Source organism: Excalfactoria chinensis, chromosome 3 (genome assembly GCF_039878825.1).
Source record: "Excalfactoria chinensis isolate bCotChi1 chromosome 3, bCotChi1.hap2, whole genome shotgun sequence".
NCBI lineage: Eukaryota > Metazoa > Chordata > Aves > Galliformes > Phasianidae > Excalfactoria > Excalfactoria chinensis.
Window position 1 is genome coordinate 33,638,516 of NC_092827.1, and position 14,648 is coordinate 33,653,163.

Here is a 14,648-nt window from a genome sequence, read left to right on the forward strand (position 1 = left end):
ATGCTTTTGGATTATCCTAGAAGTAATCCAATCTACAAGGAATGCTGGGAGTTCTACTCTCCTGTACCAAATGACTGTTCACAATCTGCAGCCACAGGAAGCAGAAACAAAGAGTGAAATGTCAGCCACATAATTGAGATCACTTCTACTGAAACCTGAAAGCATATGTGGAAGATATTAAAACTGTTCATAAAAGTACTGATAAAAGGCACTGGGCTTTCTTATTTCGGAACGCACCGGTTTGCTACAGACTTCAAAAGGATGAGAAGCTGATCTGTGTGTTCTGTTTCTGTATCAAAGTTAATTGAATTTCTAATGATATCCAGAAGCTGCACGTTCCACCTTGGGTCCAGGGGCATCACATGTTCATCTGGAAAGGCAGACAAGACAAGAGAGAACAACAGAGAAAAGATTATAGGGTGAAAGACTTTTGCTAATCATTGTCTCTACAAAAACATTACAGAAAGAAAGATGGAATCCTATGACAAAGGTAGAGTCTTAAGCTCCCTCACTCCAGATACAAAAACAGAAAAGCATTATGCTACAGGTTCATTAAGACAAAACAGAGAAGCTAAATTAATGAGTAGTCAGAAAACCCAAAAAGGCAGCCTGGAAACTCAAGTCCAGTTCCTTTTCCTTTCATAGCCCATGCAAAATACCTAGGATCATCGATAGAGGGTCCACTCACACTTTATGTATCTTTCACAGATCTAGCAAGCTTTGAAAGAAATCTACAGAACTGAGGCCCCCATAAAATACAGAAGGAAAACTGCAAACCTCAGCACAGGTTTTGGATAGGTCAACACTATGAATGCTAGGAGAAAACAGGAGGCCTCAACAGTTGAGTCAGAAAGGCAGTGGGTATATGCAACACTATTACTTTCTAAATTGGAGCTGCAGGATCTGGGTCACAAGATACAGCGTCTGGATTCACATTCATAGCATTCATATCTAATTTGCATCAGATGAATACATTTAATTGCCACATTTTCAGTTCTCAACAGCAAGAAAGGCTTTATTCTTGTCTCTTTTCCCAGCAAGAGTAATGTACAGTTACAGTTTAACCTGATTTGTTACACACACTTCCTAAGAAGCACTGCTGAGTGCTCAAAGAACAACTAAATGAAGTCTTTTATCAATTTGATTTCAAAAGTACCTGTCATAGTTGGCTGAAGCAATTTGATCATGTTACTGATTCCAGATGAGAGTGGACTGGCATAGAAACTGCCAAGGGCTACAGCACCTGCTTCCAACTGAATCCGAACTGGATCTATAGGTGAGGGAGTAAGTATGTTAAAAGGAAAGTGTTTAGTACAAATTAATAAATGCCTCCAACCAAGCCAGCACAAACAGCCTCAATTTCATCTGTGCATGAACTCTAAACAAATGCTGGTTGCTCCGTCAGCCCTTAAAAGTAGGATAACTAATAGTAATTAATGCCTGTATAACTTCTCCGTAAGTTTAATATAATTAACACAATCAAGCAATGAAGGCCTCACCTCAGCTGCTGTGCTGAATGCTCAGGCAACACAGCTTCACAAAACCTCAGTTTTGCAATTCCTTAACTTTCTAGCCAAGTGATTACACGTGTATTTGTACAACAAATAAATACAAAGTATTTTACTATTACTACCAATTCATACGTGAAGAGAATCTTCACGTATATTCTTATATAAGCCAAGAGGTATCCAAAAGTAACTGCAGTTCAGAAGCAGTGCAAGTTACACGCATACTCCAATAACAAAAGGCAAAGCTTGTAGCCCAAAGACTCCTGTTTTCAATACACACAACCTGTTTCTCTCTCTTCATGGAGCTTTGACATCCTTGACCTAGGTGAAGATAACTGAAAACGAGTTCATTTGAAAGCTCTGGATGTTCTCATGGAAGATTTAAGATTTATGAAAATCAGCCTGGAGGCAAAAATGAAAGTTGAGTGATCACATACCAAGCACTTGTGGTAGGTTTTTGGCTAAGAAATTAAGCCATTTAACTCTCAATGTCCAATCTTGATTGGTTGCCTTTTCTATGAATAACTTCACTGAAGCCTGGAGGACTTCCCTTTCATCCACCCAGTCTGCATCTATCTCAACAGCACCGAATCTGAGATTCTCAGGATGGGTGGCCTGCATGATTTTCTGAAAGTCTTGCAGAGTCAGTGGTAACGTCCTGAAACACAAACAAGTGAAGATCATTCATCAATGGCTCGAACTGCCAGTGCCACTTTGCAAGACAAGCTACTCACCGTGTCCTCAGGGAAGAAGGTAGTAACAAAATCTCTTTTCTTTACTTAGCTCCAGAGCCATTTTCCAACTTTCCAAATCAGTTAAAGGTATCTACTAGCACAGACTCTTTATTACCAAAACTTTATGTTAAATGTCAAGAGTGAATAAGTACAATATCCTGTAACTTTATCTATGCACCAGAATTACATGCGAAAGTAAGATACAAAAGACAGAAAGAAGAATTTCACTGATAAAAATACCCAGTGTGTTTCTACATTAAACCTTAGGAGCTTGTTCTGTCACAATACCTGCCCACTGTCTGAGTCACTAAGTAAAGGAGGAGATAGGCAGGTAGTCAGGCTTTGCGCCACTGTTGTGAGAGGAATTGTTACAGGGTACAAGACATCATTAAATGAGCTCTGTTGCATGGCTGCTGTAAGTGACACTTCTAGCAGACAGCTCTGTTGAAAGAGGAACATTGTTCTTTCACATGAAGTTACTGCACCTACAACACCTGATGAAAAACTGTTTGGATGAAAGCGAGAAACACAAAGGATCGTGAATATATTTACAACTAATTAAAAACTTCTTTCACCTCACAAAGGAACTGAAGGAAGAGATTTTGGGGGCTTTTATCTTGCAAACCAGTGTTTACATTCACGTTTTCTGCTAAATGCCTACTTCCTAACTTAACTAGGAACGAGTCAAACGTTCTTGTTGAAAATGGAAAGATGGAACAACGCAAACATTTTGGACTGAAGAATAAAGAAGAACAAATTAGGCTCGTAAACAGGAGTTTCAGTGGTAGTACAACCAGCTCTCTGCCCATACAATTTGCTCAAGATAAAAGACCGGTGACAATCACGTCACTAACATGACTCACAAATCTTGTTTTTTCACTCATATATTTTGTTTTTTTTTTAAAAAAAAAAAGAAAAAGGCTCTTGCCTACCTGCAGTTTTTAAGGTTTAATCTATTCAAACAGTATATTAGGACCTGTCCATCACTCCGTACTGTTGAAAGAAGCGAGTCTTCAGCTGTAAACAGACTTGTAGGCAGGGAGTCAGGCCACAGTCCCATAGCAAGCAGGGAGTCACCCCAGATTTCATGAGAAGCCAGAGATGAAATGTGCTTCATAACTAAATCTAGCACAAGCTAAATAAACAACAAATGGAACAAACAAGAAAAACAAAACCAGTTTAGAATTATACTGAAATATGCATTCAGGTACAATATCAACAGGAGCTCTAATTCTATGCATTTATTACCAAATCATTACAAACCAAATGATCTACAAACACTATAATATGCACGATAAATATCGTAACGTTCTAATGATGCAGAAAGAGTGAGTCAGGGTTTACAAATGGCCAACAAAACAAACAGTATTTATCCTCTGGAGAACACCTCAAATAAGAACATACAACTCTCATCTGACTTCTGGGAGATTCTGAATTGTAGAATGGTTTGAGTTAGAAAGAACCTTAAAGATTACATAGTTCTAACCCTCCAGTCATGTGAAGAGACATCTTCCACTAGACTAGGTTGCCCAGAGCCCTGCCCCATTCAGCCTAACTAGCCTTGGGAAAGAGACATTTTCTGTGAGCAATCCACAAGGGCAGTGAGGACACTGGAATAATTTATTTCACAGAATCACAGAATTGTAGGGGTTGGAAGGGACCTCTAGAGATCATAGAGTCCAACCCCCCTGCCAAAGCAGGCTCCCTACACCATGTCACACAGGTAGGCGTCCAGGCGGGTCTTGAATATCTCCAGAGAAGGAGACTCCACAACCTCCCTGGGCAGCCTGTTCCAGTGCTCTGTGACCCTCACCGTAAAAAAGTTCTTGCGCACATTCGTTATTTACTGAAGTCTATTCTACACCTACCCTCTTTTAGTTTAAAAACCATTATCATTTGTCCTACAACTACACTCCCTAATAAAAGGTTGCCCCCACCTTTCCTGTAGACCCCCTTTAGATAGTGGAAAGCCACTGTGTCTCCTCTCAAGCGTGTCAAGGTCCCTTTGAATGGCATTCTCTCCCCATCATGTTGACCACATCACTCAGCTTAGTGTTATCAAATATGTAGCGACTGGATAAGCAACAGCTGAAATTCACTGAGCTTTACCCTTCAACAACAATAAACTACTTCCAGAGTTGCAATAGATCTGTTACATGTAGAATGGGTTACTTCTGCTCACACTAGAGCTAAAAAAAAAATATCTTAAGTACTTAAGAGATACAGAAAATATTCCAACAACACTTAATCCATCTTATTAATCACCTGACAGCATGTTTAAAAATGGCTTGGTTTCTCATCTTCTCAAAAGCATTATCATCAACCCCTTGCTCAGGCACTTAAACAAAACATATGATTTCTTATAGCTGGTCTTTGAGATCCTCCATTTCCTATCTGATGATGCAAGAAGAACTTTCAGATACAAGACTTTTACCTTTTGGTTGCTCTGCAACTGTTGTGAACGGCCATAAACTTCCCAGCAGGCTCTGTAAAAAGACTTCACTAATCCAAGGCCTCTTTGCATCTGCTGCACAATTAACACAGCAGCCTGGAGCAAAGGTGACAAAGATGATACAGAACCTGAAAGATACACAGCATTTAGAATAAGAAGAACATTCAGTAATTGTCAACTCTTTAACTCTGGGGACAATCCCCATTTTTGCATGCTCTGAAAATGGTCTGACTGTACAAATCCTATTAGGCCCTCAAATTTGAATGGGTTCTTCCCAAGGTTAAGAAAAATCTGACTAGACTAAACTACCATGTGACCAACTCAAAATAAAACATCGAGTCGCTGAGGTGATGAATGAAACTTCAGTGCCATCTAGCTCAAAAGAGCAATGTGAACGGGCCTTCTGCACACCCTCCATTTTAGTGATTTTCACTTATTGCCTTCCTTCCAGGGGAAAAATACACCCATCATGACAGTGTTTGATATCTCCTAAGAAAGTAAACTCAGTCCCGTTTCTATTTATTGATTTTTTAAATGATTTGGGCACGCCTGTATTCCTGAGAATGGAAAAAAAAAAAAAAAACACAGCAAAAAACCTAAAATAAATCAACTACCACCCCAACTAAAAAAATGCCTGATAATACTTTCATGCCTTTGCTTATATCTGGACATTGCACAATACAGCAATCAAGTTTTAATGTTAAAGAGTTAGTATGAATACACGTAAGGAGCTCAAGTTCGTGTTAGTAAAACATTGGACAGCTGATTCTTACCAGGAATTGCTGTCTTGGTTTCTGAATGCACAGCCAGGAGTGCGTCACAGATGCTATCTCCCACTAAGCCCAAACCATGCAGCAGTAGTTTTAAATCCAGATTGTCTAATACATTTCCATCATTTTCCCCAGAAATGTAAATTTCAATCCCACGATTCCGCATAGCTCGGGATATTTCCCCATGAACAGGATCCATGGACAGGAAAAGCCTGTTGAATATGCATAAGATGCAACTTAGGGCTATAAAATATCACTCTAAAGCGACCAAATCTCCCCTTTCATAAAGTAAATTCGTCTTCATAAAAATGAAAATACTTATATCTAGAAACCCAGATACACACACTGAATATAAATAAGAGATGCATATGTATAATTATACTTTGAAATTAGCCAGAGATATCGCATGATTTTTTTCTTAGCTCTCAGCTATGTTTATCATTTGCCTACTTAAGAAAAGTTAACTAGGCCTCTAAGCTACCGAAAAGACTTAAAATTCTTAGCAACAGCTTCAGATCAATCAGCACTTCTAATAACCAAAATAGCGAACGTCCACATACTTAATATTATCAGTGAACAACTCCTAAAATCAAGGATGGAAAAAAAAAAAATACAATTGGGATACAATGCAGTAAGAACAACTTCTTTGAAAAGCTGAAGCTTTTGTTTCCAATTCAGAGGAAGCAGAGCCTACCGGTTCCTATATTCCTTCCACAGATTTAAGAAAGGTAGGAATCACACACAGTATTTTGTGTGTTCCCTTCCCATCTCCCACAGAGACGACTTCAGAACAGAATAGACAATTTGATTGTTTTGTTCTCGTTTGGTTGGTTTGGGATGTTTTTGTTGTTTTTTGTTGTTTCTTTAAGTTCTGTCACAGCAGGAAACATAAATTCAGAAAAACTGGAAAATGATGGAAAGAAGATCAGCACGTCCACATTACCAGCTTTTATTACCAACGTAACCAAATACGTGACTATCTTTAATATACGCACCCTGACCACCATTACAGTGAGATAGGCAAGTGCTGAAATACTAAATTAGGAGGAAAACAAACAAATAAAAGAAATCAAGACATGAGTAAACTGCTCATGAATTTTCCAATGTAACAGTGTGTAGGAGAACAGGAACATGAAGCCAAGCCTCCTAAGCTGTATATCCTATGTTTATCACTGTGCAGTTTTTTTTCCTTGTCAGGCAATACACTGTAGTACACTGAAACACGAACAGCATTCAACATACCATAAGATTGGATCACAGCTGATAATAGTTTTTCTAAACCTATTTTATGTACAGGGAAAAAAAAAATAAGAAGATAAAGCAGAAAAACAAAGTACCTGAAGTTTGGGTGAGGAGCTATTGTAGGAATTGTGCCATCTATCACACCTCTTTCACTCATGGTAAGAACACCTCCTGGTTCAAGTAAAGCATTCAAGCGGTCCAGCACAGAGGGGCTACATTCAAAAGAATGTTTATGAGGTTATAAGGTAACTTGAAAACTATCAACTCCTAAGCAGTTTAAGAAGGAAGATGAAGATTCTTCCAGGGAATGAAAATCACTGCTTCCATATACAGCTATGAAGTGCAAAAGTGTTCAGTTGTGAACACATTCACTGAGATGGTAAGCACATCTGGGAGGTTAAGAAATTTACTCAAGGAAACATGTTCACTAAAATCTCTCACTTGCAAAAGTTAACGTTGTCCATCAACAACCAGTCACCACACTGCAGGGCCTGAACCAGCATCCCATCCACCCACTCAAAAGTGCCAAGGCTGTCAGAATCAGCAGATTGGACCTGCTGCAGCTTTAAACGTCGGAACTCTTCTACCAGGAGAGCAAACTCTGAAAAGAAGCATACATAACATCAAGACTTGTATTATTGATGTAATTTTCTGTTCCATTCAAGAAAAATAGTTATTTTGCTAATAAACATCCATGCTTGTCTGAAAGGCTGGAAGTATCAAAGCAGAGGACCTGACTCTGCAAATGATAACAGATAACAGTACAGATAAATATAAACTAGTCAGACAAAAAAAGCAGTCTACACATTTTACTGCTGAAATCTGTAAAGCTCATCTACTTCAGGCTTCAGAGATCAAATACAAGATAAAAATCCAAAATCCCAACTTGGGAACGTGAGATATGAACTGTACTGCATCATCAGTTACTATGGTTAAGTTGCGGTTGGACTCAATGATCCTTGAGGTCTTTTCCAACCTGAGTAATTCTATGCTTATGTAAGTTAAGTAGTACTACAAATACCTCCAGTTTGGAGTAATAATAACTACCACGTAAAACTAAACACAAAAAATAAGCACCCTGTAACCCATTAACCACCACTAGTTTTACTATTCCTGAAGCTGGGCTATTATACAAGTCGTATAAACATGAACAAGACTTAGGGAAAAAAAAAGTCCTACATAACCTTCTCAAGATTCAGACCTTTCTCATTTTCTTCAGAAAAAAGAGACTTCAATTCACCACACATACCTGCCTTTGAGTAAGAACTTATTTTGTTGTTCAGTCGCTGGGTAAGTACAAGTATTCCCTCCAGTTTGCTCACTAATTCAGCTGTAACACTTCTCCCTCCTTCACCCAAGGATTTGGGCTTGTAATTCAGGATGAAATTGCTCCAAGCACGCAGCACAAGTTCAGCATCATCTGCACAAATTTCTGTCAGGAGCAGACTGTCCCTTACTAATGTGTTCACAACATTCTCCACTTTTTCCAATAGGCGCAGCCACGGTCTATTAATATCAACCTGCAAATATGCCATTACAGAGTTAGCTCATCCAGAAGACCAAGGCATCTAAGGCTGCACTTGGTGTTTAAACACTAAGACCGCAGTGGACTGGCCACAGTTAGGTAGGAAGCAGAAACACTGCCTTAGTACCAAAACAGTATTTACCTGTTCAAATCCACCCAAGAGTTCAGTCGTGTCCATCGCACTGTTCATTGCCATGATTTTCAGTCGATGGCCAGTCAGATGGGCCAGAAGCTCAACAAGACTGGTTTTGCCAACAGCTGCAGGGCCCACCAGGATTACCATCCAGCTCATGTGCACACATTTCATTATGGACTCAAGGGACTGCAGTGAATGATGCAGAAGTGACAGATTTCTGCCAGGACGAGGAATATAGTTGCCACGAGAAAGAACTGAATAACCAATCTAGAAGGGATGAGAGTCACATGGGTAAGTACTCAAAGGAAAATGTGTGCACAGGTGTACAAATCGCTTCCTTCTTTCACCGCCCACAAAGCCTCATCAACAGCTTACCTGAATGTTATATGGAGTGATGTGAAAATCTCTTGTTCCTGTATAGACGTAAGCCTCCTGGCCAAAAATGTCTCTAAATGTAGATACAACCTGAAACAGTTGAAAGAGTAGATGGGGCTAATCAGGCTTCATTTATCTACTCTTCTGAAGACTTGAATCTTAAGTAGCGTTCCCTCTCGACTTCACATTAGTGTGATAGTAACTAACGCAGATTAGTCACAAGGACACAGCCCACCTTTTCTTTGTCCTCCCTGGTTCTCATTCTTTCTCCATATACCAAAAACACATGCTGGCCTGGATCATAGCATCCTGGTGACTGGTCAACAAGCATAAGCTGGCACCAGCGAAAAAGATCTCGCAAGTTGAACTCCCAGGGTCCTCCTTTCTGTCCCCACTTTTTTTCAGCCATCACCTCTTTATCGATCTGGAAAAAGTAGCATTAGAAGTAATGTTTTATTCCAACCCACTTACTGGTCTTCAAAAATATATATATAAAAGAATTCCAACTGAACTACTGCTTTTGGCACCCTGTACATGACAGGCAACAGGAGAAAACAAGTTGTATTCACTTTTATAAAGATGTCAGGAACAAAAGTCTTGATTCAATTAATCTCTCATTAATCTCTTATCTATTACTTCTTCATCACGCTACTCACTGCTAAGTTTTTTTTCTCCCTCCTGTATTTTTTAAAAGAGCACCCAGTAAGACGCTGCCAATAAGTATTTTATCTAGGACCACAGAATGTTCCTTTCTCTTCATGTTACTACACGTCTTTGTTTCATGACATGAAAACTGAATGCAATTTCAGAAGCATGATGATGAAAAAACTCTTGCTGTGAATTTTAAATACTGCACTTCAAACAAAATGGCAGCACCTAAGCAAAAAAAAACACCAGTTATTAAAGCTGATGCCTTGTAATCAATGCTCACTGAACATCTTTTAAATTAGCACAGCCTTAGATCTGAGCTTCTCTGTATCTCACATCATAAACAAATCCTACCAGGAAAGATTTTCCTTTTTCAGATTTTCAGAAGAATGCTGCACATCCTTCAAAGCTGCTACTTCTGAGAAGGTCAAGTGCTACTTTCACTTGATCCTATCACTCAAACAGCAGCCCGTAATAAGAAGCAGATTAAAAATTCAAATTAGAAACAAGCATACGTTGCAGTTCTCATAAAAGATTCATCTCATGTCGTTTGCACTTTAAGAATAGCCAATGTGTGTAGAAAACCTTCCTTCTCAGCTTACTTCATGAAGACATCAAACCATAATTACTTCCAAAATATCAAAATACTTTAAAATCATATTAATAATCATATAGATTATTAATAATATATATTTTATCTGCCACGAAAAACAAATGCTTCCTTGGTCTCCATACAAGTTATTATTTGTCTGACTGCAGTGCTAACAGAATTCAGATGTTATTTACTGGTTTTCTTTACTTTCCTATGCATATATTTCCATTTTTCTTTCATCCACACACTTCTCCACAGAGGTGCTGGGAAACAGAACATTCAACTTCTTTTCTTCCTTTCTTTTAATGTTACAGCATTGTGCCTACTTCTACACAAACAAAATAACTATTTACCTTGTTATTGAAAGCAACCATTTTAGAAATAATACTCTTGTCGATGGCAGGAAACAGTGTATTCCCAATAAACTCCATATCTGCTGCTGACAGTGGATCAACGTACACCTATATAATAAAGAACATGCAGCGAGTTGATATAGTCATAAAAATCACAAGAAAGGGCCATGACATAGTTTACATCAAACAAATACACTTGCCTGTGTAAATCTATTAAGAAAGGACTTGGGCAGACCCTTTCTTCCACCTCCTTGTCTGTATGGATTCTGGCATCCAAAAATCTTAGTCTTTGTGTGTTGTACATGAAAATTCATTCCCAATTCAGGAACGTAAATCTCTGCTCTGTGGTCGAAGCACGCATTTAGCCCCTCTAATACAGACTGAGAAGCCAGATTCAACTGAGGAAAGAAGTAAGGATACAATATTAATGTTGCACAAAACACATCTGCATAATTTACTTAATCATGTGCAATACACAGAAGATGAAATTCTATTTCCTTGCTGTTCCAGTGCTGCTGTATGTTATTACCTCCAGCCAGGCTGTTCTTACACTGCAGCAACAGAACTACAATTAACACTTCTTATTTATATTTATTATTACTGTGTTTTCATGATAACAACAATACAAATCTCCATCGTAAGATCTGTATTTTCAAGCAATATGAACATAAGTTCTGAAGAAACATTTCTGACACTCAAAGTCTCCCTCTCATTCTGACAGTCTGAGATACTTAAAATTCCATGGTTATTTAAGGCAGCATTTTTCACAACAGGAAAAGAAGGTATGAAAACAAAAATCTATGATTTTGCATTTGTCAATAATTAGAACACAGACTTTCAAAAAGATGTGAGCTCTATGTACGTCTACACTAGAAAGTGCCTGCTATTTGGTACATGAAGAAACCTATGGTGGTATCATACTTAATGCTGACAAAGTGAATCCTTTCTCAGCCTCCATCAGTAGCCACTGCAGTCTATTAATCCCAAAAAAGGCCTCGTATTTCAGTGAAATAGAACCATAAGAGAGCATGTATCCCAAAATTTGTGTTGATTTCTTCCTCCCTCAAAAAAATGCAAAAGCCTTGGTTTTCTGTACTAAGTTAGGCTGAGACACAATCATCACCTTGCTTACTATATAAGTCAGAGCTGATCTCTTACACTTCCTCTATCCAGTGGATAGAAAGACTCCCAGAGGGAGTTAAATCTTGTAAGTGGAGAGATCATCTTCAACTGGGCACAAATGTTAGTTGAAGACTAAAATGACTACAACTGAGCAAAATTCCACGTCAGTCACAAAACCCCATAGGAATCTGAAGATCCTACATGCCAAAATATATGCAACGTGACAAAAATCACCACTTCTGCTCTTGCCAAATACTTTATTTGCACTCAAAACTTACCTCATCTAACACAATCCAGTGTCCAGCCTTTAATGCAGCTAACAGCGGTCCATCACGCCAAGCGAATTCTCCTCCCTTACCACCTTCAACAGGCAAGTCTGTCCCAAACAAGTCTGTCACATCCTTTGAAATAAAGAATAGCAAAAAATAAAAATAAAAATAAAATTACAGAAGTTCAGTCAGCTTCACCTCCTCTTTAAACACTGATTAAATGTAAGTTAAAAAAAAACACCTAATAATAATAATAAATTAGTAACTGCAAGATGCTGAACGCTATTATATTTAACAAAAATAAAATAAACTGGAACAAAACAACAAAACAACAACAAAAAAGGAAAAATAAAAAGCCCTAAAGGTGCTTTGTGAAAGCCAAGCAAAGCACAGCAAACAAAGATGCATACCTCCACTTGAAAAGAACGCAATCTAGAATTAGCATTCACTCAGTTAAGTCTACTGTTCTTTCTCGCTCCTCCTTTCCACTAAATCTCTTGAAGGAAATACTGACATTTTAGACTCTGTGCCATACCTGAAGAGTACTCTGTTTTTTAAGTTAAACAAAACCTCCCCCTACTATAAAAAATAAGTTACGAAGATAGCAATTTTAATCTACCGTTTGCTCAGACAGGTTGATTCGAACAAGACAGTTTCCTGAGGCCTTTGCCAAGGCAGCAACTAGACTGGTCTTGCCCACACCTGGTGACCCTTCTAACAAAATAGGTTTGTTAAGCTGTAGGGCTCTCAACAGCCTTTGAGCATTCACTGCTGTAGTCCCAGCATTTAGAGCATAATCCGTAATGCTGTTCCTCTGAAGAATGGGGCCTAAAACAAAGGAAAAGAAAAATATTAAGCCAAAAAGTTTATATTGGAGCTATCAATAGCGTGCTTATGAAAGAGATCATTCTGCCTGTTAACTGCTGATCTCATTACAGCAAGCAGTAGAGATCAAGTTTGCGTCCCTTTCTCAGAGATCAGACATGTATGCATTCTATTTGACCCAAAGCTATGACTCAGCCCCTATATTCTCATTTATGTGGTGTGTTCCAAAAAGCAAATGAATACAGCATATTTTGCCATTCAACTTCGACCATTTTTGGTTCATGAGCCAAACTGAAGATCTATCACTGAAAAGACAATTCTGTCCATCCCCCTCTGTGGATCAAAAACAGCTTTGGAAACTTGGGCACTGAAGGATACAATTACAACATGTTATAGAACAACATGCCAACCTGTTCTACATGCAGCCCATTCCATGAAAGAACAGTTCCTAAATTAAAATGTGATAAGGACATATTTTCTTTACTGTTATTGAGACGTATGATTATGAGAAAGTACTGAGCGTCATTTAACTGTTGAATTCCAACCAGTATAACTCATTGGAACATCACTCCCCAAATTCTGCAAAAAACAGTGTTGCTTAGGTCACACATGGTATTAATCATCACATTATCTTACAGATCTTAATACTTGTTTAGTATGAAAGTGATCCCTCCTCCTGTGATCCTCCGTAATCTGGAGGGAATCTTAAGAATGTACAAATGTCACCATATTGTCCAATATCATGTATGACTAACACAACCTATGATATCAAAATGCTCAAAGACGAATGACAAATACAAAATTAGGAATACACTCTACATAGTTCAGTACTACTAGGAATCAGCCAGGTGAATTAGAAAGCTCTCGGTTGAACCTCTGCCACTTTTTGGTCCCCCCAGTTACTTTAGGGACACTTGAGGGGTAAAAAGCCGTATTTGGATAGAATCATTTGTATTAACTTGACACATGAGGAACTGAAATGCAGAGGTTAAGTGCCTATGCAAAAATCATAGCAAGTCTTTGAGGGAGTACAGCAAGGCAGGACATTATTCTCTATTCTTTCTAAGGATTGTACCTAGGATCCCTGCCTCCCAGGCTTTACACAAGTAGCTTTAGGCTGAACTTAGTGGATATTCTCCATATCACATGAAGTGACAGAAAACCACAGAAACAAATGTTTCTTCCTAATTGCCACAACCACAATTGGAGATAGTAAAGTTGTTTTCCTAAACTTCATAACAAACTACCAATTGTTCTGCAACTGTTTAGATATTCTACTTAGAATCACAGAACTGTTTGAGTTGGAAGGGACCCTGGCAGGACATCTAGCCCAACCTCCCTGAAATGAACAAGGGACAACTACAGCTAGATCAGGTTGCCCACAGTCTGGTGCATCCTGACCTTGGATGTTCCCAAGGACAGGGCAACCAACACCTCTCTAGGCAACCTGTTCTAGTGCCTCACCAAATCTAGTGAGTAACAGAACTACCGGGAGCAAAAAACACTGAGCAAACATCCACCCATTCCCACAGTCTCTTGCCTCTTGGAATAAAAAATGGTTGGATTCCCATAAAGTTGTCCATCCACACAAACTCCTTCTTCGTTCTGTCATAAATCTTCAGCTCACTCTTCTGATAATCAGTCAGTTCAAGGAATTGACTCATTTTCTCACATAAGAACGTCAGGCATTTTTCACGAGCTAATAAAGCCGTATCAGCTGAGCAGGATGTTGTACCTGTAAATCAGGAAACTGTGGTTCACATCCATACACATTCATCTAATGACAATGAGGCACTGTTCCTTCATAGATGCCAGTTTTGTTTAGTAGTCTGTTCAGGTTTTACTGCTTTTACATGCCAGTGTTTCTACAACTAGATAAACTGCTCTGTGACCAACAGAACTCAAGGAAGTATTTCCCAAAGCCTTTCTGCTGCCATCACTGTCATCCTGATCAATTGTCACAGTTGCCCAAGCCTTCTTTACCTGCACTTCTTGTGGCTTTTCAATTTCCCCCCACCTTCCCCATCTCCCTTGGCCAAACATCCAGACATGCATTCTGAACTATGCACATGATACTGGCTAGACTCTGGTTTAGGA

The 14,648-nt window shown here is 38.8% G+C and overlaps 1 protein-coding gene across 3 annotated transcripts in view; it reads right to left on the reverse strand.

The window, feature by feature from the left end:
• The window catches only part of MDN1 (midasin AAA ATPase 1), an 86,407-nt gene that overhangs the window by 40,387 nt on the left and 31,372 nt on the right, over window positions 1-14,648 (reverse strand). For all 3 annotated transcript variants that reach the window (XM_072331399.1, XM_072331400.1, XM_072331398.1), the window contains exons 35-51: window positions 14,092-14,286; window positions 12,346-12,554; window positions 11,736-11,858; window positions 10,536-10,733; window positions 10,336-10,443; window positions 8,978-9,166; window positions 8,743-8,832; window positions 8,374-8,634; window positions 7,956-8,226; window positions 7,148-7,307; window positions 6,802-6,918; window positions 5,468-5,676; window positions 4,677-4,822; window positions 3,175-3,377; window positions 1,946-2,166; window positions 1,157-1,270; window positions 238-370 (exon numbers count right to left, since the gene is read on the reverse strand). In XM_072331399.1, the coding sequence (XP_072187500.1) occupies window positions 238-370; window positions 1,157-1,270; window positions 1,946-2,166; window positions 3,175-3,377; window positions 4,677-4,822; window positions 5,468-5,676; window positions 6,802-6,918; window positions 7,148-7,307; window positions 7,956-8,226; window positions 8,374-8,634; window positions 8,743-8,832; window positions 8,978-9,166; window positions 10,336-10,443; window positions 10,536-10,733; window positions 11,736-11,858; window positions 12,346-12,554; window positions 14,092-14,286 (2,947 nt within the window). The remainder of the gene's footprint in view (window positions 1-237; window positions 371-1,156; window positions 1,271-1,945; window positions 2,167-3,174; window positions 3,378-4,676; window positions 4,823-5,467; window positions 5,677-6,801; window positions 6,919-7,147; window positions 7,308-7,955; window positions 8,227-8,373; window positions 8,635-8,742; window positions 8,833-8,977; window positions 9,167-10,335; window positions 10,444-10,535; window positions 10,734-11,735; window positions 11,859-12,345; window positions 12,555-14,091; window positions 14,287-14,648) is intronic.